The sequence below is a fragment of the Catharus ustulatus genome, chromosome 5 (genome assembly GCF_009819885.2).
Source record: "Catharus ustulatus isolate bCatUst1 chromosome 5, bCatUst1.pri.v2, whole genome shotgun sequence".
In the NCBI taxonomy this organism is placed as follows: domain Eukaryota; kingdom Metazoa; phylum Chordata; class Aves; order Passeriformes; family Turdidae; genus Catharus; species Catharus ustulatus.
In genome coordinates, this window is record NC_046225.1 from 60,714,677 (window position 1) to 60,738,883 (window position 24,207).

Consider the following 24,207-nt stretch of genomic DNA (forward strand, 5'->3'; position numbering starts at 1 on the left):
GAAGTGTCATGTTCTGAAACTGAATATATGGGAAGTTTATGATGAAATTCTAATTCTTGAAAAATTGATAACAAAAGTCCACTGGACCTGAGATTTGTTTGCAGCAAGTAGCTAAAATGGAAATGTAGCAAAATTTAAATGAGAAAAGAGAGGTCCTGTAAACTAGTGCTTCATGACTCAAACTGACACTCCCAAACAGCTTCTGACCTATATTTGAAACACAGACTAGTACTGCCAGTCTGATGATATATGAGTATCCAAAAACTGGGAAGCATCTTCTGAAGTCTGTCCACGGGAAGTCTTTTCTCATGTTTTTCTTCTTTACTATTTTGCCTTCTATGCAAGTAGCTTTATAAGTTATATAGGTTAAGCAACTTGAATCCCTTCCTTGTTCTGGTAGGGAAAACAATTAAAACAGCTTTCCCGATACTGTGCAGTGTTCTGTTAGAAAACAAGAGGTTAGAATTTAAAACTTCTGAGATCCTGTCCTTAGGTTCATTTAATGCATAGCATGTTTTACTTTGAGAGAATTTGAAATAGGAGATTCTGTGTTGGTAGGTCTGTGTAGCATTATTGACTATTTCTGTTAGCACCAGATTTATTTTTTTTTCTCCTTTTTCCTTTGTGTTAGGTTTTTCAGCCAATGTTGATGGAATACTTTACTTATGAAGAACTGAAAGATATTAAGAAGAAAGTAATTGCACAGCACTGCTCACAGAAAGAGGCTGCAGAATTCAGAGGTCTCAGTAAGTGGAATCAAGCAGAAGAGCTTCAGAAGGTCTTTAAGTATTCTGTGGATGAGAAGGCAGATCAAGGTGAAGTATCTAATTAAAGTAACTTTCAAACTGCAGTTTTTATCTAAAAAGCTACACCAGTGAGGTACCTGAAGTTATGTACAGTCAGACAGAATAGTTCTTATAAAATGGGCATGTCTGAAAACCAGTTTTGAAATTTCAGCAACTTCATTGTTTGATAATGGGCATCTTGAGAGGTTGTAAGATAGATAGTACATCACTGTTTACCTGTTCACAACATTCTTCCACTCCCTTCCCTGCAATGTTTATATTTGATACAATAAATAGATGAAAAATGTAATTAACTTCTAATGCTTCCATTGAAATAATATTTTCTATTTGCAGACTCTGCATTTCATTCTTGGTTTTTAGGACAGCTTTGTGAGCTTTTTATGTTGATGTTTTAATAGCACAGAATAGTTATCCAAGTGGCAGTATTTCAAATTAGAAACGTTCACCTTCCCAGCTCCACTACCTAACTTTCCTGGGCCTCTCAGGAATGAGAAAGGACCTGTGAGTGTGGAGTAGTGCAAGCAGATGAATCTGTGCAGCATGTGAATAGGTCAGATGAAATGTGTGTTCTAAAAGTGGATATTTATTTTGCATTTCTCTCTATCTACTTTTTCTGGTGAAACTTAGAATAAATGGATAACTACTAAAGTAGACTTTAGGCTTGTTTTATACCTGCTGAATCAGCCTAAGTTGTCGGTGTTTACAGTTTTCACTCTTAAGAAAAAAGAGTTGATGCCCCAAGGAAGGGGAGTTAATGTACCAAAGGTGTAATGCTGGTGTGACTCTGATAATGTAGAGTGAGTTATCATGGGCTGAGTTTGTGATGTTGATAAGATGTGCTGCTCTCATTAGAAAAACTTGACAAATTACTCTGTAATCAGATTTTTTGATGAAACTTGACTTCTCTGAACTACTCAACTGGTCGTTTTCTGCCCTCCAGGTGAAGCCTTCAGAAAAGATCATGGTCCATTCTGTGAAATACTATTGAGTCTTTACAGATTAATGTGACAGATGTAGCTTTGTGGCATTACTTGCTGTTAAATCTAGCCGGAATAAGTTTTGGGACAGCAGTAATTCTGCAATCGTTGTGTTTTAGACTTCTGAAGAGGAGAGTATGTCTTACATTGATATTTTTTTTAGAAAGGAAAGAAAATAACATAGCTGGCAGTCCTGTGCAGGCTTAACTGCATTTTCCTGCAAAATTCTTTATAATTCATGCAGCAACGTGCTAGTTGTACAAATACATTAATTCATCAAGTGAAACTATATTTAATTATATTTTTTTAAGTGGTAAAGTTTACATTATGCTCACTTTTGAAGCTTCTTTGCAAACAGCAATCTGATGCTTCTCTCTCTGTTGAAGTTCTAGGCACTTTAGAAAGTAAAAAAACCCCACTATTAGTAAGTAAAGCCTGCTGTTTTGAAGGACTCCTGAAAACTCCTTTAGAAATACTTTTTTCAAGGAAATTGTTCTGAAACAAAACATGAAAAATCTCTTAAAACAGCCAAAGGCCTCACTAACCAAAGCTCTGTATTTGTTATTTTGTACAGTTTGCAGCTCTCTTTGCAATATAGCGATCAGGCAGAGCTGTTGGAAATAGTTCCTACTGCTGTCCGTTGAAGTATTAATTACAGTGGTCAAATTTTAGTCTCTCATCTAGTACTCAGTATTACTTTATGGCTCATCACCATTCAGAAATTGAAATTGTCAATGCTAGCAGCTCAAGCTAGAAATCAAATTCAAGACAGGTGCAAAGAGTTGAGCATGAACTTTTCTGTGTCCCAGTCAAGAGGCTGAGCGCTTCCAGCGAGAGTGGTCGCAGCTGGTAGGTTCTGCGTGCTAGTACTGTTTCCTGGGAGTGTGGCAGACCAGGTACAGATACCATCTGCAACAGAAGGGATTTTTCTTAAAGCATTTCATTTATAGCAGGTACGGCTTTCATCTTTCTGTGGTTGAGTAGCATTAATATACTTTTTTTTTTGAATGAGTGAGCCAGATGAGAAAGTGGTAAACATAAAACTGAGCTGTTTTGTTGTTGTTGCTCAAGGTCTTGTTACAGTGAAAGCTTTTTAAAGTCAAACCAATACCTATCTTTAACAGTTGTGAAATTTTTTTCAGACACATTTTTTCCATTGTTCTAGTCAAAATGTGTGTTCCACTACTGTTATTAAAGTTGGGAGGCTTCACTTAACACACACTTTCTGTATTTCAGAAACCGAAGTAACAGGGCACACCACAAATATTACTAATCTCCCTCCTGAAGTAATGGTGACCATTTTCAGTTACCTTAACCCCCAAGAGTTATGTCAGTGTAGTCAAGTAAGCACTGAGTGGTCACAGTTGGCTAAAACTGGATCTCTGTGGAAACATCTTTACCCTGTTCGCTGGGCCAGAGGTAAGTTACATTTAGCTCCTTTGAAAGTACATCAATTATCAGAATTTTTGAACCTGTAAAGAAGAGTGTTTTAGTGTAGGCTGAGCCTGACTGCTGAGCACGTGAAGTGTATTTTTCTGACAAGGATAGTGTCCTGAAACTTGATTTAGTGTTAAAAATCCCCAAAACATACTTCCATGTTGTAGAATTGAGAAACTAGACGTTGTCTTGGTTGAAACTCATGAGTACATTTTGTATCCTGTTTACCTAATTTTACTGAGGGAAAACCCTCCTTTTTTTTGCTTGTATGAATGCTAGTATGTTCACTAATACAACATCTGAATTACTTAATAATCTAAGGAGTTCTGAATGGTAAATACTGGTGTTACATTTATATCAGTAGAATTGTTTTCTTAGGTTACTAGGTAGAAATGAAATGCATAACTGCAGAAAGGAGTGGAGTTCTAATAAGTGGATTTCTGCTGTTTCAAAATGAGTGGAGTTCTAATGTTTCCTCACAATCTAGTCAAGTTTCAAAGAAAACTGAATGAATGTTTATTTTAGTATTGATTCTTTAGGTATATTTCTTCAGTAATTTATATTGCAGTAAGGGTTTTTAAAAACATTTTTCCTCAAACTCTTCTGTTAATTAGAATTTCCTATTGAGAAGTGGGACCTTTGCAAAAGTACCTGTTCAACTAGACAAAATATTCTGTGTTCCAGTGAGGCCAGTTACAAGTTATCAAAGTGTATTTGTAACTTTGTACAAGGCAGGGACGAATTAAATAACTTCTTGGTCTAAATTTGTTTGTTTGGGTGAATCTTCCTGAAAACGATAATTTGTTTCCTGAGTTTCCGAAGACTGAGAGGCTCCAAAGTTCAAATTCTTAAATTTGTATTTGCAACATAGTTGTCTTGGTAATTCAGTGCTGCACACACACGCACACACACACAAAGATAATTGGCAGCTGCTTAATTATGTTCCTGGCACAACAGGAAGCTGGTTTCTTGATGTACTGTTTGTACTACTACAGTTGTTTGTGCAGAAGTGCTCTAAACTGGGTGGAGGCTTTTGAGATGGGATTTACTGCCAGGGAGGGGAAAAAGAATTGTAGTTTTATGTAGGCTTAGTTAAATTTTTTAACTTTTTTCCCCCTCCTAGTACATGAAGGCTTCTGAGGCTTCTTATGTAATATGAAGATGAGTTAAAGATTATGAGAAATGTTACCAAAACTTCACAGATGACAATTGATTAGGATTTCATTGTCATTGTGTTATTCACAGAAGAAACTTTGTTCTTTTAAATGCTACTCAATAGAAGTTGCTCTTGCTTTAGGAAGAGTAGGGTTCCCTCCTGTGAGACAGTTAAAATAAGGTGGTTTGGTTTTCACCATGTCTGCATCAAGGGGAGCAGCAGAGCTGCTTATCCTGAGCCCAGCACTGCCATATATCCAAACCAGAAGTAAATTAATGCCTGTGCAGTAACCCTGGGGTACTCCACCAGCTAGAACAGCAGAGCTGTTGCTGATCTTCACATTCATCCAGATGTTATAAGAAATTATTGTATATTGATTTGAGCCATGTATATATTACAAGTACTGTGTAGCTGTTTTAAGTAGGATACTTTTGGAATTTGGTTTTTTGTGATCTTGGAGTTCTCATGTGCAGGAACTAAAACCAGGCTGGTTAGCTGTATATTTGTGATATTCTAGAGGAAAAGAGAGATGTCTTTAACCAAGTGTTACACTAAAAGCTGATGAATAATTTATTTACCAGAAGGGACTTGAGCACCTAGACAGTCCAAATATTCCATGATTGTTTCTGTTATCTTTGTTATCATATTGGTCCCTACTAAGCAGATAAGTACAGCAGGCATGTCTCAGGCATAATAGGCTGAGAGTTCTGGTATGGTATTGAAACTGTTCCAAGAATGTGTTGAAGCTTAAGGATAAAGGTCAAGCAAAGAATTATTTTAAGGTTTAGTCCAGTCTTAGATGAGATGAATTCAAAATTCATTGATGTCTGTTAAATCAGGTCACAGTACACTGTAAAGCTATCAGTGCTGATTGCTGATTTCTGCTGCAGTGAGAAATTTTTATTAACTTTTTTTCTTTTTTTTGGGGGGTGGTGGTGAGTAGGTGATTGGTATAGTGGTCCTGCGGCAGATACTGAGACAGAACCTGATGAGGAATGGGTGAAAAATAGAAAAGATGAAAGTCGTGCTTTCCAGGAATGGGATGAAGATGCTGACATAGATGAATCTGGTAGGTAAAATTTATTTTGGTGAAGTGTTATTTTTTTCCTGAAGATGACATAGCTATAAGAAACAAACTGAGTGGGGGAAAAAAGGGAGATGGAGGTTGGTAGGAGAGAAACAGGCATCTGGTTTTAATGACTGGAATTAATTTGTCTAGGAAAGAGGAAACATGAGAGCAGGTAGAAGAATTATGGGGATGTGTCTGGAGCAAAGGCTAGACTTCATCTCTTCACAAAGTTTGGATGAATCATCTTGCATCCTGATGCCCTCTAGGCTTGATTAAAAATTTGTCTTGAGCTGTGAAATCACAGATACACATATATATACACACAATATGAAATGCCCTGTGAGATAGTATTTTGGTATTTAAAGCAAGTTGGTGGAAATGGCTACCCTGAGCAGTATATAATCTGTAGTAAATATGTCTCCGAGTCCTTTAATGATTTTAAGTCTTTCTCTCTGTGTTTATTTTGCAGAAGAAGCAGCTGAAGATTCACTTGCCATTAATATAGCACAAATGGAAAAACGTTTACTTCATGGGCTAATTCATCATGTCCTCCCGCTTGTAGGCTCCTCAGTAAAGACACTGGTATTGGCCTACAGCTCTGCAGTGTCCAGCAAAATGGTGTGTAATTTGAAACTTGCATTTCATAATTGTGACTGTGCAGTCTTTAATAACTGACGTGCTTGGGTAATGTAAGTTGGTTGCAGTCCAAAAGAATACTAATTTGTAAGTTATCTCTAGACATTGTGTGCAACCTTAGTGGCTTGTATCTCTACTGATTATTTTCCTTTCTTTTTTCAGGTTAGACAGATCTTGGAGCTTTGCCCCAACTTGGAGTATTTGGATCTCACTCAAACTGATATTTCAGACTCTGTATTTGAAAGGTTAGATAATTGTTGTTACCTTTAAAAAAATATATATATAATCCAGCTTTTTGTGTGGGAAGTGGAGGGAACATCCAAACACTTCTTAGTCCATTGCCAAGAAAGAAAGAAAGAAAGAGAAATTAAATTCATAACTCCCATGTGACTTGTGACTAAGAACTAAGCCAGAGTAACAAATCACTGAAATACCAAGTGAAACATGTAACTTCATAGTGACCATTTAAAATTTTGTCTTCACTATTGGATGCTTTTTACCTATTTTGTCAATGTGTAGCTGTCCATAACAATAGTTGTGGTCTTGCCTTTAGTATTAACATCTTGTCCATAGATTTTTATGGAGTTGCTCAGTTGAGGAAGTTCTCTTGGTCTGCTACAGCTGGTAAGGTGTGAAATACTGCTATTTCAGACACTCAAATCAAATGGTAGGCAAAGCTCTGAGGCTTAGGTGTATTGTCTGTGTATTCCTGAGCTTCACTGAAGCCTACAGAAATGTTATTGATGTCAGGGGGATGGTGTGTGGACACAGAACCTGCACCAGTGGGTCTTACTGTGGTATTGAAACTCAGCAGATATTTCAGTGTTCTGCACTTACATCATGGAGTGCTCTCAGGTAGTGTGAACACCACAGAAAATCTTACCAACATGAATACTGAGTAGCAACACCCTGGAACTGGTATAAGAAGTTTTATTTGTAAGAAAAGCTGTGTAGAATTTCCATGGCTCAGAAGTCGATCTTAGTGAGTTTTTGTCAGTATCTAGTAAAATTTGCCGTATTTGTCATTTCTCTTGTATCTGTATTTACAACACTCCAATTTGTAACTCAGAAAATTAGTTTGGCTTGCTCTAAATATAAATAAACGCTTATAGAAAGTAAATGATAGTAACGTTAACTATGGATAGGTAATCAGTTAAATAACTTATGTACTTTTATAGCTAATAATGTATAAGTATTACTGTAGATAAAATTTCTATTCCACTTGAAAAAGGTAATACTAAGGGAGTAAGCTTCTGTTGAAACAAATATGTCTGATTTCTAATTAATTATGGAATACTTAGAAACACGGGATCTGTTTCAGGAATCCATCTAGTATTCCTGGAAGAAATGGGAGAGGACAGGAAGACATATGATCTAAGTACACTGGCATTTCAGTATCTGTAAACTACCAAGCTGGAGAAGCTCAAAATCCTAGAAATGACAACTGTTATGGAGTCTCAGATGTATTTTTGGGGGGATGGGTGTGGGTGAAATTTGTTAGTTCACTATTTTCAGCCTTTTGAGAAGTAAACTTACATGTTTAGTAACTCAGATGTCTCTTGGTAGCTTCTGTTGACTATATTGCAGTTGTTTTTTGTTATGTGTGTATTTGGTGCTTGCAGTCTGATGTATTATTCAGACATTTGTTCAGTATATAGCAAATGTGGACTCCTTTTAAGTCTCAGTATATGGAGAAATAGAAGTTGTTACTGGTTCATGACTGATTTAACGTTTCTCTAGACATAATTTTTCTAGTCATATATAGAACACTTGGAATATCAAATCTAGTCTGTCTGGGGTAGCTTCTTTGAATATTATGTGAATTAATATAAATATTTTACTTGTGAAATATTCTTTCATAAATTTAGCCTTAACAGCTATTTCTGAGCAAAAACTAAAAAACCCTCAACCACCAAAAAATCAAACCACTTTTTTTCCCCCCTGATTTCAGTTGGTGTTCAGTTGGATATTGTCAAAATCTACGCCACCTTGATCTGTCTGGATGTGAAAAAATCACAGATGTGGCTGTAGAGAGGATTTCCAGAGCACTGGGTATCATATCAACTCATCAGACCAGAGGTATTCTGAAAAGCTGCAGGAACAGGAACACTAAGACTTCATGGAAAAACAGAGAGATTACTCTGCAGTCCAACCAGAAGTATAATGGTTTGCATGAGATCAGCAATGAAAATCTCATTCAGGGAGGAAATGGTGAGCAACACTGGACTAAACCTGACGGCTCAGAAAACTTCAATTCTGCTTATGTGTGGATGCTAGATGCAGATGATTTAGCTGACATTGAAGATGCTGCAGAGTGGAAACACAGAAATGTTGAAGGATTTTGTCTTATGGAACCAACATCCCATGTTAATTGTTCTGCATTGTGCTACAATAGAGACATTTATGGGTTAAGGACTAGAGGGTGGCAGCAGCACTGTGCTTCTACTGACTTGTTTTACTGCGGTCACTCATTTTGTTGTGCTGGGACAGCACTAAGAACTATTCGAGCACTTCCAGAGTCCTCTGCACTGTGTAAGAAACCAATAAGGACTAAACAGTCAGAGAAAAAAGACTCTGCATACTCTGGGAGTGAAAAAACAGATGAAGAGACTGCACGAGTTCTTCAGTTTCTCAGTCTGTCAGGCTGTTACCAGATAACAGACCGTGCTCTCAGGTGAGGAGACATTTTCAAACTATTTTACTGCAGGATATTTTTTCTGACTTTTTTTGTTGGGCCATTCTGGGATGAATCTGCCTCATTTCAGTACAAACATTTTTATTGAAGAAACTGGTAAGTTTTAAGTGGTCTTTGCTTCCTAAATAGTTACAGTACTAGACTGGAAAACTTTTTTCAGCTTTTCTTTTGGAGACAACAGTAAAATCTTTTATATCTGTCTTCTGAAGTCAAGTATTTTGTGAATTTATTGTTTTAAACAGTATTAATGCTTTTAGATTTGATCTTTAGTGATTTCTTGTTAAGAAATTATGTTGATTCACCAGAATTTTCATTACACTTGCCAGTATGCTTGAAACTTTGTAAAACTGGAGTAGCATCTTAATTAACCTGTCTAGATAATGACATAATTTATGAACAGACTGAGTCAGTGGGTTGAGGCCAATTGTCTGTTCAATGAGATGAAGTGCCAGGTCCTGCCCTTGGGTCACAACAAACACAGGCAGTGGCATAGGCTGGGGACAGAGTGGCTGGAAAGCAGCCTGGTGGAAAAGAAGCTGAGGGTGCTGTTTGACAACAACTGAACATGAGCTGTGCCCAGGTGGCACCTGGCCTGTATCAGCAATAGTGTGCCAAGGAGCAGGGCAGTGACTGTCCCTTTGTTCTTGGCACTGGTGAGGTCACACCTCAAATCCTGTGCTCACTTGTGGGCCCCTCACTGCAAAAAAGCCATTTAGGGACTGGAGTGTACCCAGAGGACAGTGGAACTGGGGAAGGGTCTGGAACACAGATCTGGTAAGGAGTGCCTGGGGGGGTTGAGCCTGGAGAAAAGGAGGCTGGAGGCAATCTTCCCGTTCTTCACAACCACCTGAAAAGAGGTAGCCAGGTGAGGATCAGTCTCTTCTCTCAAGTAACAAGAGAAAATGGCCTCTGGTTGTACCAGAAGGTGTTTAGATTGGCCATTAGGAAAAAAATCTTCACTGAAAGGGTTTTCAAGTATTGGAAGAAGCTGCCATGGGAAGTGGCATATCTGGAGATATTCAAGGGATGTGACACCTGGTGATGTTAGTGGTGGATTAGGCAGTGCTGGGTTAACAGTTGGATATGATTATCCCAAGCGTCTTTCCTAACCCAAATGACTCTATGATAATTCTGTATGTGCAAAACAGCATGTTCCATGGAACCTCATATAACAGTTAAAGGAGGAGAAAAAATGTTTGATGTAAACATTGGGATGGCTTCATGCATTACAGAATTTTCTGTTTGCTATTTGCTGCTAATACATTTTATTGTCAGAAAAATGTAATTACTCCTTCATATTGAAAATGGGGTGAGGCTGAGGTACTTGCAGCCTCCTGCTCAGGTGTGCTGCAGCCCTTAGGGCTGATTAAAGCTGCTTGGAGTGGGAATACTTCATGCATACCTATGATGTAGTTGAGTGAGGAATACTGTGAGGTGCTGCTGGCATCAGTTTGTCTCTCCTGAGATTTTGTCCCTATTTGATGTTCCCAAGTACCAGCTATTCACATGTCTTCTGTGGTTCTTCTGACACTTTCACTCACCAGTGTTACCCTTGCTCAGGGTATGCTTCAGGTATCTGAAGCATATCTGGCTTTGTGTTGGAGCTTGTTTCTCTTCAAGTGTTGCAGTGTCCTGCCAAATTTTGTTACGTGCTGATTACATTATGCTTTGTGTATTTTATAAGCTACTGGTCTGGTTTTTCATGACTTAGTAATGTGGGAGCAAAAGCAGTTTTGGTTACTGAGTCATGGCAAGGGTTTAATTGCATTGCTGGTTTCCCACTGGGGTTTTTTGGGTAAAAGTATTTAGGAACTGAGAGTGTGTTGCAACAAGTGCTTCTTGTAGTCACAAGAATACTTGGAGTCCCTGAGGAGAGTGAAACCCCCAAATACAAACACGTGCCAAGCCATTTATTTCATGTAAGTTGTTACCTGATAGGTGTTTTTGTGGCCAGAAGTTCTACTTCTGCCTGCTGACAGGAGAAGCTGGTACAGTGATGCTCTGAAGGCATCTTCAGTTTTATGTCCTGGCTTGAATCTGCAGTTTGGTGATTCAAGCCTGTTGGTTTGTTTTTGGGTGAGTGAGCTTGTTTCTGCTTGAATTTGGGCTGGCTGCTCTATGAGCTTGTGGGGAAGAGAGCAGGGTCGCATGGAGTAATTGCTCAGGTGTGGTACATCCATGTGCCTGTTGCATCAGCAGCCAAATGCTCTTGTACTCAGGGGAAAGCTAGAAAATGACATTTGTACAATAAGATGGTGTGTTGGCAGAGAGAAGCTCTGCTGTCAGTCCTAGGACAACACAAATTTGGATTCCAAAATAAACTTAATTAAAGAAGGGGTCAAATTTTGGGAAACATAATGCACCAAACTCGGGAGTGTCATATTTTAGTGTGAGATGAGGAATATACATCACCTTGGAAGAGGTCATTGGTATTTTGAAGAAGAATGGCTTTGTAGTTCTTTGAAATAGTTGGTCATCCATAAAAAGGTGGTTTCCCGCTAAAGTTTGTCTACAGGAGTTGTTAGTTTATGTAGAAGTCTGTTCCTTTTTGAAGTCTGTTGTGTGGCTTCAGGGATGATCCCCCTTTAAAAGAGGGTATAGAAGTGCCAGGTTTAAAACTGTTGTTCATTAGAGGTGTGTCTGATGTCAGAGGTGCAGTAGGTCTGTGGTGGGGCACTTGTCAGTGCCACGTCACGCGCTCTTAACGTGTCTCTTCTGTGTGTCCACAGGGCATTGACTCTGGGAGGAGGACTGCCACACTTGGAACACCTGAACCTCTCGGGCTGTCTCACTGTTACTGGTGCAGGCCTGCAGGAGTTAGTTTCTGCATGCCCCTCTCTAAAAGATGAACACTTTTACTACTGTGACAACATTAACGGTAATGTCTTTCTATGAAGATGTGATGCTTTTCTGGGGAGTGATGCTCGGTGTAGGGACTTCTGAAGAAGAAGAATCACCAAAACCTCACCTTTTTTTTATGTTTGTGTAGCACAGAGTTACAGTAATTTCATGACTATAAGGCACGCCCTTTTGACTAAATTTTGGCCCGAACGCCCAAGTGCGCCTTACAGTCCGGTGCGCCTTATACATGGACAAAACTTAGAAATTTGCCAACCCGGAAGTGTGAGCTGTAAGCCGTGGGGGGAGCCGGCAGGGGCACGGCTGCCGGGTGCAGGGGGGCTCACGGAGCTGCGGCTGCCGGGTACAGGTGAACCTGGGGGCCCACGGAGCTGCGGCTGCCGGGTACAGGTGAGCCTGGGGGCCCACAGGGCTGCGGCAGTTGGGTGGAGGCAGGGCCTCGGCCGGCAACTGCATGGGGAGAGCCGGCGGCGGATCCTCGCTGCAGAAAGAAAGTGCACCTCATAGTCCGGTGCGCCTTATATATGGGCAAAAGTTCGGAAATTTGCCGACACCTGGAAGTGCACCTTATAATCCGATGCACCTTATAGTTGTGAAATTACTGTAATTGTAAAATTATGAGTGTTAAATCAATTTTACCTCATTTTTTGTTTTTTCTGTAGTGACACTAGTATAGTTCTGTATTACATAGGAAAGCATTTTTAGTGCCTGTGTCTCTTAACTTAGTTTAGCATAATTAATAGGGATAGAAGGTAAGTCTCCATATAGCTGCTATTACACACTTGCCCTGTCCATCTCTCCACTGTAAACCATGCAGTTGTGTTTTCTGTATGGTCATAACCTCAGACAGAGGCTTCATTAGGCTAGTACCAAAGCAGGGATTTTTAGGAAACCAGTGACGTGTGTTTTGTCATGCAGACCTTCCATATTGCACTAATTTTGGTATAAGGTATTTTTGATCACATCACACATCCTTATGGAAAATTTAATTCAGGTTTTTTTCTAGTTTTGCTTCAGTTAGTAACTTAGGGATGGATCTAAGCTGGAGAAGGATCTGTAGAAATGCATAAAATCTGGTGCAAGTCTTTTTAGTGTTTACCACACTGAAATTCATTTTATTAAGTCCGGTAAGCATTCCTAGCATTAGGAGTGGGGAACCATCGTGTGACTGATGTTCCATGTGTGAATTTAAAACAGGTAAGTGCAATAGAAGGCAAGGGAAAAAGAAGATGATAACCAAGTTCACAGACCTGTACAGGCTAACTGTGTGTAAACCAAAATTGCATTACCTGGTAGTTCATGGTGTCCAGCTCAATAATTTGCTCTATATTGAGATGCAGCCCCAGCCTGGGTACCAGATGCCAGAGCAGGTAAATCTGTAATGGTATTTGGGTAGTCAGTCCATTGAAATTGATACAAGATGATGCATTTCGATTGAATTGTAATATTAGAAATCCTACTTTGTTTCCATAGCTTTTGCATTTTATGCACTTCTTTGACACTGCTTTTTTTTCCTTTGAGACACTTGCTTTTTGTTACTTCTTACATTCCATCTAGACAACAGCATTTAAAAATCTATTTTCTGTTGTCTTTCATTTCCACCTGAAAATTTTAAGGTTCTTTTTTTAAAAATCCTTCAGTGACTCTCTTTACTGCAGTATGTTGAGTTTAAAGATGTCTTCAAAGACCAGTTAGAAATCTTTTCCTTTTATGTCTGATTGCTTGCTGCTTTTCCTGTTTATACTTCTGTCACTAATACTAGACATAATTTGTCTTCAGACTTCTGTTTTTCATCTTGTCCCTATAAAATATGCCGTAATGTCTTTGTATTGGTTTACAATGCCCAAATCTGTGAGTCCACCACTTTAAAGCTTGACTGTTTCATAGTATCTTCAAGAAATTACTTAAGTTTAAACAGAGTATTTTTGAATTATTCTGTAGAATTATCTGATCCTCCTCCTGTTTATTTCCTTCTTTTTACTGCTTGCTGGAATCTGTGAACCTATAAGCTCTTCTTAGATCTCTAAAGCATCATGCATGCCTTTGGATGAACAGTTACTGCTGTAGAGAGAAATGCACAGGACAGTGAGGCTGTAATGGCCTGGCTTCTTACATCTGTTGAGAAATAATGTCATGTCAGAAGTTTATGGCTTTATGGAAATTAGCCTTTATAAATTAATCCCCTGCAGTTTTGTCTGGGTTTTGTTCCTTGTATTTTCAATCAAACTTCGTTGTGATAGGGCCGTTCAGTGTGAAACTGATGCCTTATTCCATTCTGTGGGCAGCAGGATTCCTACAGCAGCTGTTTCTGTATCATTTGGCATTTCTAAAGTAACTAGGGAAAGCAGTAGCCGTTTCATTTAAATCAATCCATATCTGAAGCTGTTTGTTTATTTGCACATTTACTATCTGCTGCACAAAGTTTACTGATCTGTAAGCATGTACAGAATAATTTCATAATTTTCTTTGCCCACCAGCTTGTCAGTGATTGTTTTCAGGGAAGGAGGTATATTCTGGGATCAGAGGTTGGAAAACCTGTCGGTCTTGCAGAAAAAAAATGGAGCCAACAGCATGGATTTTACCCATCTATGAATAATAAAGATACCACTTTGTCATCTGCTGATGAATAAGGGCTTTATTTTTACCTGCAGCTTATTTTCAGATTTTTTTTTCCTATAAACACTAAGCCTGATGGGACCCCTTCCACACAACCCAAGTTCATTGGAATTTCTTTGTGGAGGGCTTAGTGCACACGTTTGGTATGCACATTGGTTGCAATTCTGGTATTTTCATCAGGTGCTATTCTACATGTTTAGCAGACCGAGACTGGAAAGGTAGAGCAGCTATGGTGGGTTTGAGTCTGACACTGTTGCACACCAGTAAGATGGTTCAGTTTTAATGGCCAGAAACCATGAATTTGCACACACTTCCAGATCTATTTTGTGTTTGTTTACTCTTAGTTTCACTTAGTTTTTGGTTTGCGTACTAATGTTTAGAATCTCTTTTGTTTTTCACAGTGCTGTAGACTTTGAGTTAGATAATCCTCAGCTGCAGCTGAAAATAAATCTGTCAATGTACATCTCTTCTAATGGCTGATTTCATTTGTCTAAAACAAATTTGATTGTGAAACATATTGAACTCTGCAAGACAAGTTTAATGTTTGAGTTACATCTTGCCACTAAGTTCTTACTTTCCTAAGGCTGTTTGTCCAGCTCTGTCCATTCTTCTGACTCGTTTCTCCATTTCAGCTTCTGGAGTGCTTTCAGCTTTGGCATTAGAAAAATGAGGCTTCCTAATTTCTGCAGCAGTAGCTCTTTGCAACATTTAAGTATGATTCAGGTTCTAGAGTGGTTTTTTTTTTTTAATTATGTAGTCCTCAGATTCTGTAATTAAAGAAATAGAGCATTAATGAAATAAAGTTTGATTCTAATGATTCAGTCTTCCAACATTCACAGTGTCACTGGTTATAGTTGATCTGTGTTTAAGCAGTCAAGACTTTGCAAGTTCTTTTAAGGTGTATGGACTACTGTGTGCAGACTTGTGTGGGAACACAGTGTTCTGAGTTAGGCCTCAGTCTAAATTGTACAGATTCTAGATTACCAGGTTACTCACAAATCTCTGAAAGGATATTATATGGTGGTGGCAGCCAGTTCTTTTTCCATGGTCTTGGTCCATGTTGTCATGTATTCTCGGTGGAATGCCAAACTTCATTCTAGGGAATTCTGACTAATTTTTTTTCTACTAGTGCGTGTATCAAAATGGAGTAATCAAATAGCTCTGCTCCTCTCTTACCTTACCAAACATGTTTATATGTTCACTACAAGTAAACAGACCTCACCTCTATTCTGAGTTCCCTGAGCATGTAGGTAATCAGATGTGCATGTAAAGAGCATTACAGTAATCCAGTTTAGAAGTAACTAAACCAGTAATGTGGACTCTGGCAGTTTAGATGAGAATCTGATTAATTTTGCTTTCCCAGGTGAACCCAAAACATATTTAATGTAGCACTTCACTGCTAGCATTTACTGAGTCTTCACATTCAGAGGGACCCTTGTGAAATACACTTCTCTTTATGATCCACTGCATGTACTGTTCTTCCCATCACATGTTGTTTTAAAAGACTGCATTTTGGGCTCCTTGTTAAGTCCAGCAGTGATGCTATCTGGCTTATTCCTGTGATGATGTTTTACTACATGAGCCAGAACTTGACACTGCAAACAGCCAGTGGTTGCTTGCTGTGCCCATCAAAACTGTCCATGTTCATCCAAAATCATCAGCCGGTCCTCAAAGTGTGCAGTATATGAAGTTGCTGTATCTAGGAGCAGTGTCCTCCTAGATACACAGTGCATTGCTAACTGGGCTGTGCTGAAGGCAATAATGGGCAAATGAAGATGGAAGATAGTGGAACAGGTTTCCCAGAAAGGTGGTGCAAGGCTCATCCCTGGTCACATCTGGGGTCGGACTGAAAGGGGTTTCTGAGCAACCTTACCTAGCTGAAGATGTGCCTGATTATTGCAAGGGGTTTGGAACTAGATTACTTTTAAAGGTCCCTTCCAACCCAAACTGTTCTGTGATTCTGTGGAAGCGATTAATCTGCACTGTTAGGTTGAAATTACCATCATACTGGACAATATAAAAGGAATCTGTGCAGTTACCATATTGCTTAACCTCATCAGTGAGGTGAGAGAAGTTGGAGACCTCATATACAGAGTCCAGAGGAAACAGAAAACGGTGTTCTTTTGGCAAGATTAAAGAGGCCATTTGAATTAAAACAGAGAGAACTCTAAAACAAAGTCCAAATGAGGTCAGTAGCAAAGACCGGGAAGGTCAGAGGTTACGAAGCCAAAGAGATGTAACCAAAGGTCAGTAGCAGTAAATAATGCCAGGGAAACAAACCCAGTGTCTGTGGCTATCAAAAATAAAGGTATTTGAATTTTGTTGTCTGTATCAAATGTAAAAAAGATCAAACTAAGGAGCACTAGGGATTTTATATAGGAGGTAAATGACTTGTGATGGAGGAGATCAACTGACAAATCAAACCTTAAATAACTCAAACCCAGATAGCCTTACTGTTGAAACAACCATTAATGATACTAACTACCTTGTTGTAGTAACAGCATAAAATACGCTCCAGATGGTGGGAATTGCCCTTATATCCAAAGAAAGAGTACAGAGAGGGCAGATTGCAGAAGATGTGGTTGAACCTTGAATGTTTCATTTTATCAGAATTCTTTATTACAGGCTATAAAGGAAAGTTAGTGATGGTATGAGGATTAGACATGGGGCAAGAAATGCAGTGTGGGAGGAAGGGTAAAATTTCGCTGTGATACACTTAATGTCATTTTAAATCAGTGCCTAATAAATTGGGAAATGAGCATATAAGCTTTTCAGATGGTCCAGTTTACTTAGTAGTATCCAAGATTTTCAGATCTTAAGTTGCTGTGAAAGTAGTTTAAATTTAAAAACTGAAAGCTAACTAAAGGATAGGAGGAAAGGGAAGGGCTTAATGGTCATTGCTCAGGAGAGGAACCTACAAGGTGAAAACTTTCTCCCTGTTCCCCTCCCAACAGTTCTGTGCTGAGATCAGTCTTAATCGGCATTCCCTTGTGTTGTGGTGTAAGAAATGCACAGTGATTTCCAGGTTTTTGAGTGGTGCTGTGTGGTCTTCAAGTAATGATACTGATGCTGATGATTTCCAGAAGGACATCTAAGAAACTTAACTATAGCTGTATGTGTGGTTGAAGGTCTGAGTGGCTGGGAATAAAAACTGTGATTGCATGAAACTGAATTCAGAGCTGGCAGTTGCTGTGTGGAGATAATGATTTCAGAGAGCTGTTGGTGCTAATTCTGAGATCTTTCCTATTTGCAGCAGCAGCCAAAAAAGCCACCAATGTTACCATCATCAGGGTGGTGAGGACAAGATAGAGGGTGCTGTGCTTGGTCCTGGAAGCCTGGGGGCACTCACATGTGGAGCACTGCATGCGGGTTTGGTCTCCCCATCCTGAGGAGAGTATACACTGGAGTTACAGAAGATACAGAAGAGGCCTTCTGAAAAGTTAGGGAGTTGAACACTTGAAAGGCTGGATGTTTCAATCTGGGAGTGAGATGGCTGAAAAGGGGGGTGTTTACAAAACTGGGAATGCAGTAGGTGAGGTGAATGTGCAGTGGTAATTTTGTAGTGTTAGAATTCAGGGGCACCAGGTAAAGCTGGTAGGCAATTTAAAGCAGATGCATAGTGTAGTGAAATTCTGGAACTTGGTTCTGTGGGGAATTGTGGAAGGAGGTTTAGAAAGAGGTTAAAAACTTGCATGCACAGCTGAGCCATAAACAAGTGCTGAAGGAAATGGACTTCAGTGTCCCTGATGCAGCAATTAGGGTTGCTGGAAAAACACAAAAAGTGTATGTGATAGGCTTCTGTCATGTCCCTAGACAACACTTGCTGTTGCCAGTGGTGAAGGCAGTTGTTGGAGCATTGGTGTGATCTAAAAGTTCATATGTTCCAGTTAGGAGCATGAGGAATAATAAAATGAGCAAGAAAAGGATGAAAACAATATTGAATTATACTGAGAATTCCTTTCCTTGGATGTTGTGGTTCTGTACAATTTGTCAATGAGCATTTTGCTAGAAGTGTGATGGTTGCTTCAGAATCACTGCTGTGCTGTGTAACTGTGGCACTGCTGAGGAAAGTCAGCTACAACTTGGAAAACGCTGCTGCACAGAACGTGCTCTGCTAAACCAGTTCAGAAATACTGAGCCTCCTTTCTAAAGGATTTATGAAGAAGCTTTCAAATTCTAGCTCGTAAGTGATGTGGAGGATCAGTTTAGTTCAGGTGAATAAAAAGATTTGAAAAGGAAAATGAGTTTATTGACCAATAAAAAGTTCACTGTACTGTAGCCTTTCATTATAGTTTCAGGGTTTTTTTAATTTAGTCTCATGTGTCTTAACTTATTTACAGTATACAGTATTGCTTATTGGTGTGTGGCATGAAGTAGAAAGCTGGTTTTAAGACCCCAGATTTTTGGAAATTAACTGAATTATGACTTTACTGTTGAAGGAGGTAAAAAAACCAGATATGGTATGGTGCCTAAGCTCATGAAAAGATTTTGTTAGAATTCCTAAATACATTAAAACAACAAAATATTTGTTGATTTGTTTCTCGTACAAATGGGGAAAATTTGTCTTGTCCTGGTTAGGTCTTCACCAGCTTGTTTGACTTTGCTCAGCAACCCACTTCCAGTTTTTGTTGGGTGCCAGAGTTCAGCCAGCCCAAGTGTAAATAAGTCTCAAAGCAGGCAAATGGTAGCAGGAAACAAAATCCTGTTTGAATAGATACAGTAATTTCTTATCTCATGCTAACTTTAACATTTTAAATGAAAGGGGTAAGTGAAGGTAAGTGGATGTGGGTAGAGTTACAGTGTTGATTTGTACTGTCTGTGCTTGCAACTCATTTTTCTCTGAATGGCTCATTCTCAACGTTACGGTTTCTGATAACTGCAGCAATGCTAAGGTGATTCTCTCTTTAGTTTTTGAATTTCCAGTCAAGAGTATGTGAGAGTCTCACCAACTGTGAAGTGTTCATGGAGTTAAAAAAAACTTTCCAAGCTAAAAACCTTTCTATTCTATAGACATAGTTATGGAAGTTACGGTTTCTTTGGTAATGCCGTGGCATCATCATCTGAATTTGAAAAATGGGAATTAAAAATACATTGTCAAACACATTCAGTTCTGAAGCTGTGGCAGCTTGTGTAAAGTTGCTCATTTAGTGTTGCTCATGGTATTTCTGTGTCATTTTGGGTGTGTTATCTTCATGGGACTAAGCTACGGAGCAAAAATCTCTTGAAAAATACCTGTTCCAAGTGAGGTTTTTACACCTTGATAATACTGGCAGTGTTCTGGACTTCACAGTGCTGAATGAAGGGTAGTGTGTTGTCAAAAATGAGATGTTTTCTGAATCACCAGTTTATGAAAATTATGAATCTAAATAAGTGGCCTTTCCTTCTTTTCACATTTCTGTTGTTTTTGTGCAGGTCCTCATGCTGAAACCGCCAGTGGATGCCAGAACTTGCAGTGTGGTTTTCGGGCCTGCTGCCGCTCTGGCGAATGACCGCTGACTTCTGATCTTTCGGTCTACTTCATTTAGCTGAGCAGGCTTCCTCTCATGCACTTTACTTACAGTTCGCATCTTGTGTTAACAATCCTTGGAGTGAGACTTGTTCTACTAGCCTGACCCTGCCCACAACTTCAGATCTTAATTATGAGTGTACTGTACAGTGTTGTAACAATCTCACAACCTCATTTGGCTTGAAGGGTGTTGGGTTTTATTTTACATAATTTGGGGAAGATGGGAAAACCTTCAGATTTTTTTTTTAATGCCACTTTACTCCAATTTTGGCACTTAAATATACTTTACTGAATTATTTTGTGCTAGGTGACTTCCTTTTTTAAATTTTGAATCCATAAGTACAGTATAAACCTCTGCAGAGAATTTGAATTTTCTTGTTTGCATTTGGGTAACAATTATACATCTTTAGGAGCCTGGTTTCTTCCCCTTTCCTCTCATCCTGGAGTTGTTCTTTATATCGCAAAATTAGGGAAATTGCCACCTTCCTTTTGCATTTGGTTTTGTATTTGGGCTTGAAAGACATACTCAAATAAAACATTCCCACCAATAAAAAAATGTGTGTAGCAGTTGAGTATCTATGCTTTTGAAGTACAAAGTACCATGCCAGAAGGCTGCAGAGGTTGGGCAGGTGGGTGGGTACCATCACCCTTGCAGAGCTCTGAACTGTACAGCATGTATGGGGTTTTGGTTTGGTTTTATGGTTCCCTTTACTGTGACAAGCTGCATTTTTGGAAACAGCTTCCAAGGAAGTCAGTTTTCATTCATCTGAACTCTGTGAAAGACAGCAATACATTTCCCCCCTTGCTTTGATAGTTGAAAAGATTCCTGTCTGGATGGCAGAGACTGGCAGGGAGCAGAAAATCTGTTGTGGTAAGTGAAAGATGTGCTAGGAAGAGATGAGTAGTGCATGAGCCTGTGTGTGTGGTGGTATGGGGGAGAGCCCAGCGTGTGAGGGATGAGTACTGTAGCCCATGGCAAGTTGTCAACTTCAATGGCCACCTGGTCATGGTTGGCACAGTTGCAGGCTGTGGTTTTTTACAGCAGAGGAAGGGCAGGTTTCTGCTTTTGTAGAATGCAGACAAGTGGGGTTTTTTCTCTTATCCTGCCTAATTTTTAGGAAATGATGCCTTGGGTTTTAGCTTTTATACAAATTCTCTGCTGCTTAGTGTGTAACTCTGAAACTTCATGTTAGGTGTTAGTACATCCTCTTCACAGGGTTAGACAAAACAATCCCTTCTCAGCTAGAGAATCAAGGACACCAGTTACTCAAAAAGCATAAGCAATGGCACAGGAAAGGGGGCAAGCCAGGGGATTGAGACTTCACAACTTGGGGCTGTGGTTGGACAATTGACATCAAGATGTAGATGAACTCATAAAAGTGTAAAACTCGTGACCAGGATCCATCTTGGATTTGGGTGTAGCCTTGCACTGCCCAAGGTGTATCCTTTAGTAAATACCTATTTTATTCCTTTTGCTCTGTCTAGCCTCTGTTCCAGGTCAGCCTTTCCAGGCATCAGTTCAGCTAATAATTTTGACCTGTTTTCCTAATTGGATAAATTCTTTTGAGCAGTATTTATTTACAACAGCAGTCATGGTGACATAGTAGCTTTCAAGATTCTTGGTGTCTGGGAAGTCACTGTGCAGGCAGGGCTGGAGGTTACAGTAAACTGCAAGTTTTGCCACCATCTTGGTCACACTAAAATGTAAGTAAGAAAAGCACAAGTGAGTGTAGACAGAGCTGAGGACAGAACGAGCTACAGATACACTGTGGATAAACCTGGGAGCTGTCATCAGTGCCAGCCAAACATCATCTAATGGCAATGTACTTTCTATGGGGCCTGTAGAAGGGAGGGAACCTGTGGCAGCAACCCCTGACTCTCAGCTAGTCCATGAGTGGTGAGAGCTGGCAGATGCTATATTAAGGCCACTCATCATCTTTGAAAGGTCGTGGGGAAACAAGGGATGTGGCTGAGAACTGCTGGAAAGCAGCTGTGACCCTGGTCTTCAAAAAGGACAAGAAGGAGGACCCAAGGAACTACTATCCAGTCAGCATCACCTCTGTCTCTGGAAAGGTGATCTCTGGAAGCTATCTCTATTCACCTGCATGACATGAAGGTGATCAGGAATAGTCAGCATGAATTCACTGTTTGACCAACCCCATTTCCCTCTGATGAAACAACTACCTGGCCAGATGAGGAGAGAGCAGTGACTTCAGCAAGGCTTTCAACACTGTCTCCCACAACATCCTCACAGGCAAACTCAGGAGGTGTGGACTGGAAGAGAGGACACTGAGGTGAATTGGGACCTGGCTGAACAGCAGATCCCAGAGGTTTGTAATCAGTGGTACAGGGTCTAGTTGGAGGCCTGCCACTGGTGGTGTCTCCCAAGGTTCAACACTGGATTTAGGATTGTTTAACTTCTTCATCAGTGACTGGGATGAAGGTCCAGATGCCTCCTCAGCAAGTTCATGGATTATACAAAGCTGGGAGGAGCTTTGGGCTGATCCCCCTGAGAGCTGTGCAGCCCTTCAGAAGGACCTGGGCAGGGTGGAGAGAAGGGCAGAAAGGAACCATCTGGAATTCAACAAAGGCAGGTTCAGGGTCCTGCTGAACACTTCCTAAGCTCAACCCACTGTCGTTTTTACTTGAAGAGTTTGATTAGCAAGATAACAGCAAGAAAAGGATATGAATTTTTATCAGTATTAACAGCACAACTACTTACATACTAGTAAGTGAATTTGGTTTTAGTTAATCTTTTACTTGCAAGATTGCTAACTTGCAGAAAAGGATTTCATAGTCCTAAATAATTTAATCAAATTCTTGTACAAAATGAATGAACTCCTTAAGGTTTGATATAAATATTTATTAAATCCTTCATCTTTAACTTCTTAAGAAAATGTCTTACACCTTTAAATGGTGCTGGCATTATACAGACATAAAATATAGAGTGGGATATGAAGCAGCCTCTTAAAAATTGAAGTATGGTCTTCACTGATGGCTCTTGGGTATATGAAATTTATTCATAGCTAAAAATTCAGGAACTGAAGTAGAGGAAATTTTTTTATTTACAAGTGTCCTTTGAAGAGGAAGAACAGCTGTAGATAAACTGACTAGCTACAGGGATACCCAGGAAACATTTTACTCTACACTGTCACATATATATGTGGCCATGTGTAATGTTTTAAGAGTGTGAGGTCCCACAGGGAGCTATAAAAGGCTATATAAAAATCTAAAATTTAAATCTAAAAATCTTATATAAAAAAGTAGAAAAATCACCTATTAGTACTGGAAATTTAGACAACTCTTACTTACCAGTAATTAGTGGTTTTAGGGCAAATAAAGCTACTAACAATCATGTTCTCCTTTGATTTTTAAAATACTTGGAAAAGTTCAGCAATGAGAGAAATCATATATTTACACCTATATAAGCAAATTTCTTGCAGTATTCTGACTGGTGTATACTACCTATTTTGCACAAGTGAAGCCACATAAATCCATACAGAGAGAACATTTTGGGGATAAGCATGAACATACACAGCCAGAGCAAATTCAACATTGGAAACATCAATGGTGTGAACTCTCGTGCTGTGTACAGCTTCTATTAAAGGTCTCACTTCAGAATATGGCATATGAATAGGAAATCCAGAGACCTGGAAGAAAGAAAGGGAAGAGAACATGTAAGAAGAAAAGAAGAAGGCACCTGAATAAATACAGTTTTAAAAAATTTACATGCTGAGTAAAACAAATTGTCTTCTCCATTGCCAGCCTGAGGTGATGCAATAGAAGAACCTATTTTGATAACACCTCCCTTTTTCATGTACTCCAGGCAAGCTTCTGACATTTTTCCTATTTAATTTGGTTTAAGTTCAAAGTGAAGTTCTTTAGAATCCACTAGAATAAAGTTACGTTAAAGAACACAAAGCAAAGCTTCATTGCTTTTTTGCCTCGTGGCTGGTTTTAAATCACTCTGTTCTCCAGGCCTGGGATTTGAGCAAGTGTCTCCTGCTCAACAGGAACTGAAACCTCAGCTCATTTTGGAGCTGGCCAGAGCTGTCAGTACTGTCACAGGTGCTCCATGTGGAAAGCAGAAGGCCCTTCCAACAGCCTGGAGGAAGAATGCACAGGCACACCAGTGGCAGCAGTGAACACATCAATTTTCTTCTGTCTTTAGACAGAGAAGCCAAGACTAGAGAACTGAAAAGAAGCATGTTGTGTGGGCTCCTGCACCTGTAAGTAGACTGTGTAGCACTACTCAGCACCACCAGCAGGTTCCTGCTGACCCTGAGAGCTGCTGCAGCAATCAGCCCCACAGCAGCTGGTGCTAGGAGACTGCACTCGTGTTTATGTACTGGCAGTAGTGGCTGTTGTGCAGCAATGAAACAACAATGCACCACATTAAGTTCATATTCTTATGTTCAGCAGAAACTTTGATCTTCAACATTACAAAAGA

The 24,207-nt window shown here is 39.5% G+C and overlaps 2 protein-coding genes across 5 annotated transcripts in view; one reads left to right on the forward strand and one right to left on the reverse strand.

The window, feature by feature from the left end:
- FBXL5 (F-box and leucine rich repeat protein 5) overlaps nucleotides 1–20,324 on the forward strand; it is a 34,264-nt gene extending 13,940 nt beyond the window's left edge. Inside the window, exons 4-11 of the mRNA XM_033059671.1 lie at nucleotides 632–815; nucleotides 3,020–3,202; nucleotides 5,320–5,445; nucleotides 5,915–6,063; nucleotides 6,244–6,326; nucleotides 8,033–8,755; nucleotides 11,506–11,654; nucleotides 19,664–20,324. Of these exons, the coding sequence (XP_032915562.1) occupies nucleotides 632–815; nucleotides 3,020–3,202; nucleotides 5,320–5,445; nucleotides 5,915–6,063; nucleotides 6,244–6,326; nucleotides 8,033–8,755; nucleotides 11,506–11,654; nucleotides 19,664–19,740 (1,674 nt within the window). The 3' untranslated portion in view covers nucleotides 19,741–20,324. The remainder of the gene's footprint in view (nucleotides 1–631; nucleotides 816–3,019; nucleotides 3,203–5,319; nucleotides 5,446–5,914; nucleotides 6,064–6,243; nucleotides 6,327–8,032; nucleotides 8,756–11,505; nucleotides 11,655–19,663) is intronic.
- Nucleotides 20,325–22,591: 2,267 nt separating this feature from the next.
- The window catches only part of CC2D2A (coiled-coil and C2 domain containing 2A), a 56,678-nt gene continuing 55,062 nt past the window's right edge, over nucleotides 22,592–24,207 (reverse strand). For all 4 annotated transcript variants that reach the window (XM_033060201.2, XM_033060199.2, XM_033060198.2 and 1 more), the window contains one exon: nucleotides 22,592–23,407. In XM_033060201.2, coding sequence (XP_032916092.1) covers nucleotides 23,219–23,407 — 189 coding nt within the window. In that variant the 3' untranslated portion in view covers nucleotides 22,592–23,218. The remainder of the gene's footprint in view (nucleotides 23,408–24,207) is intronic.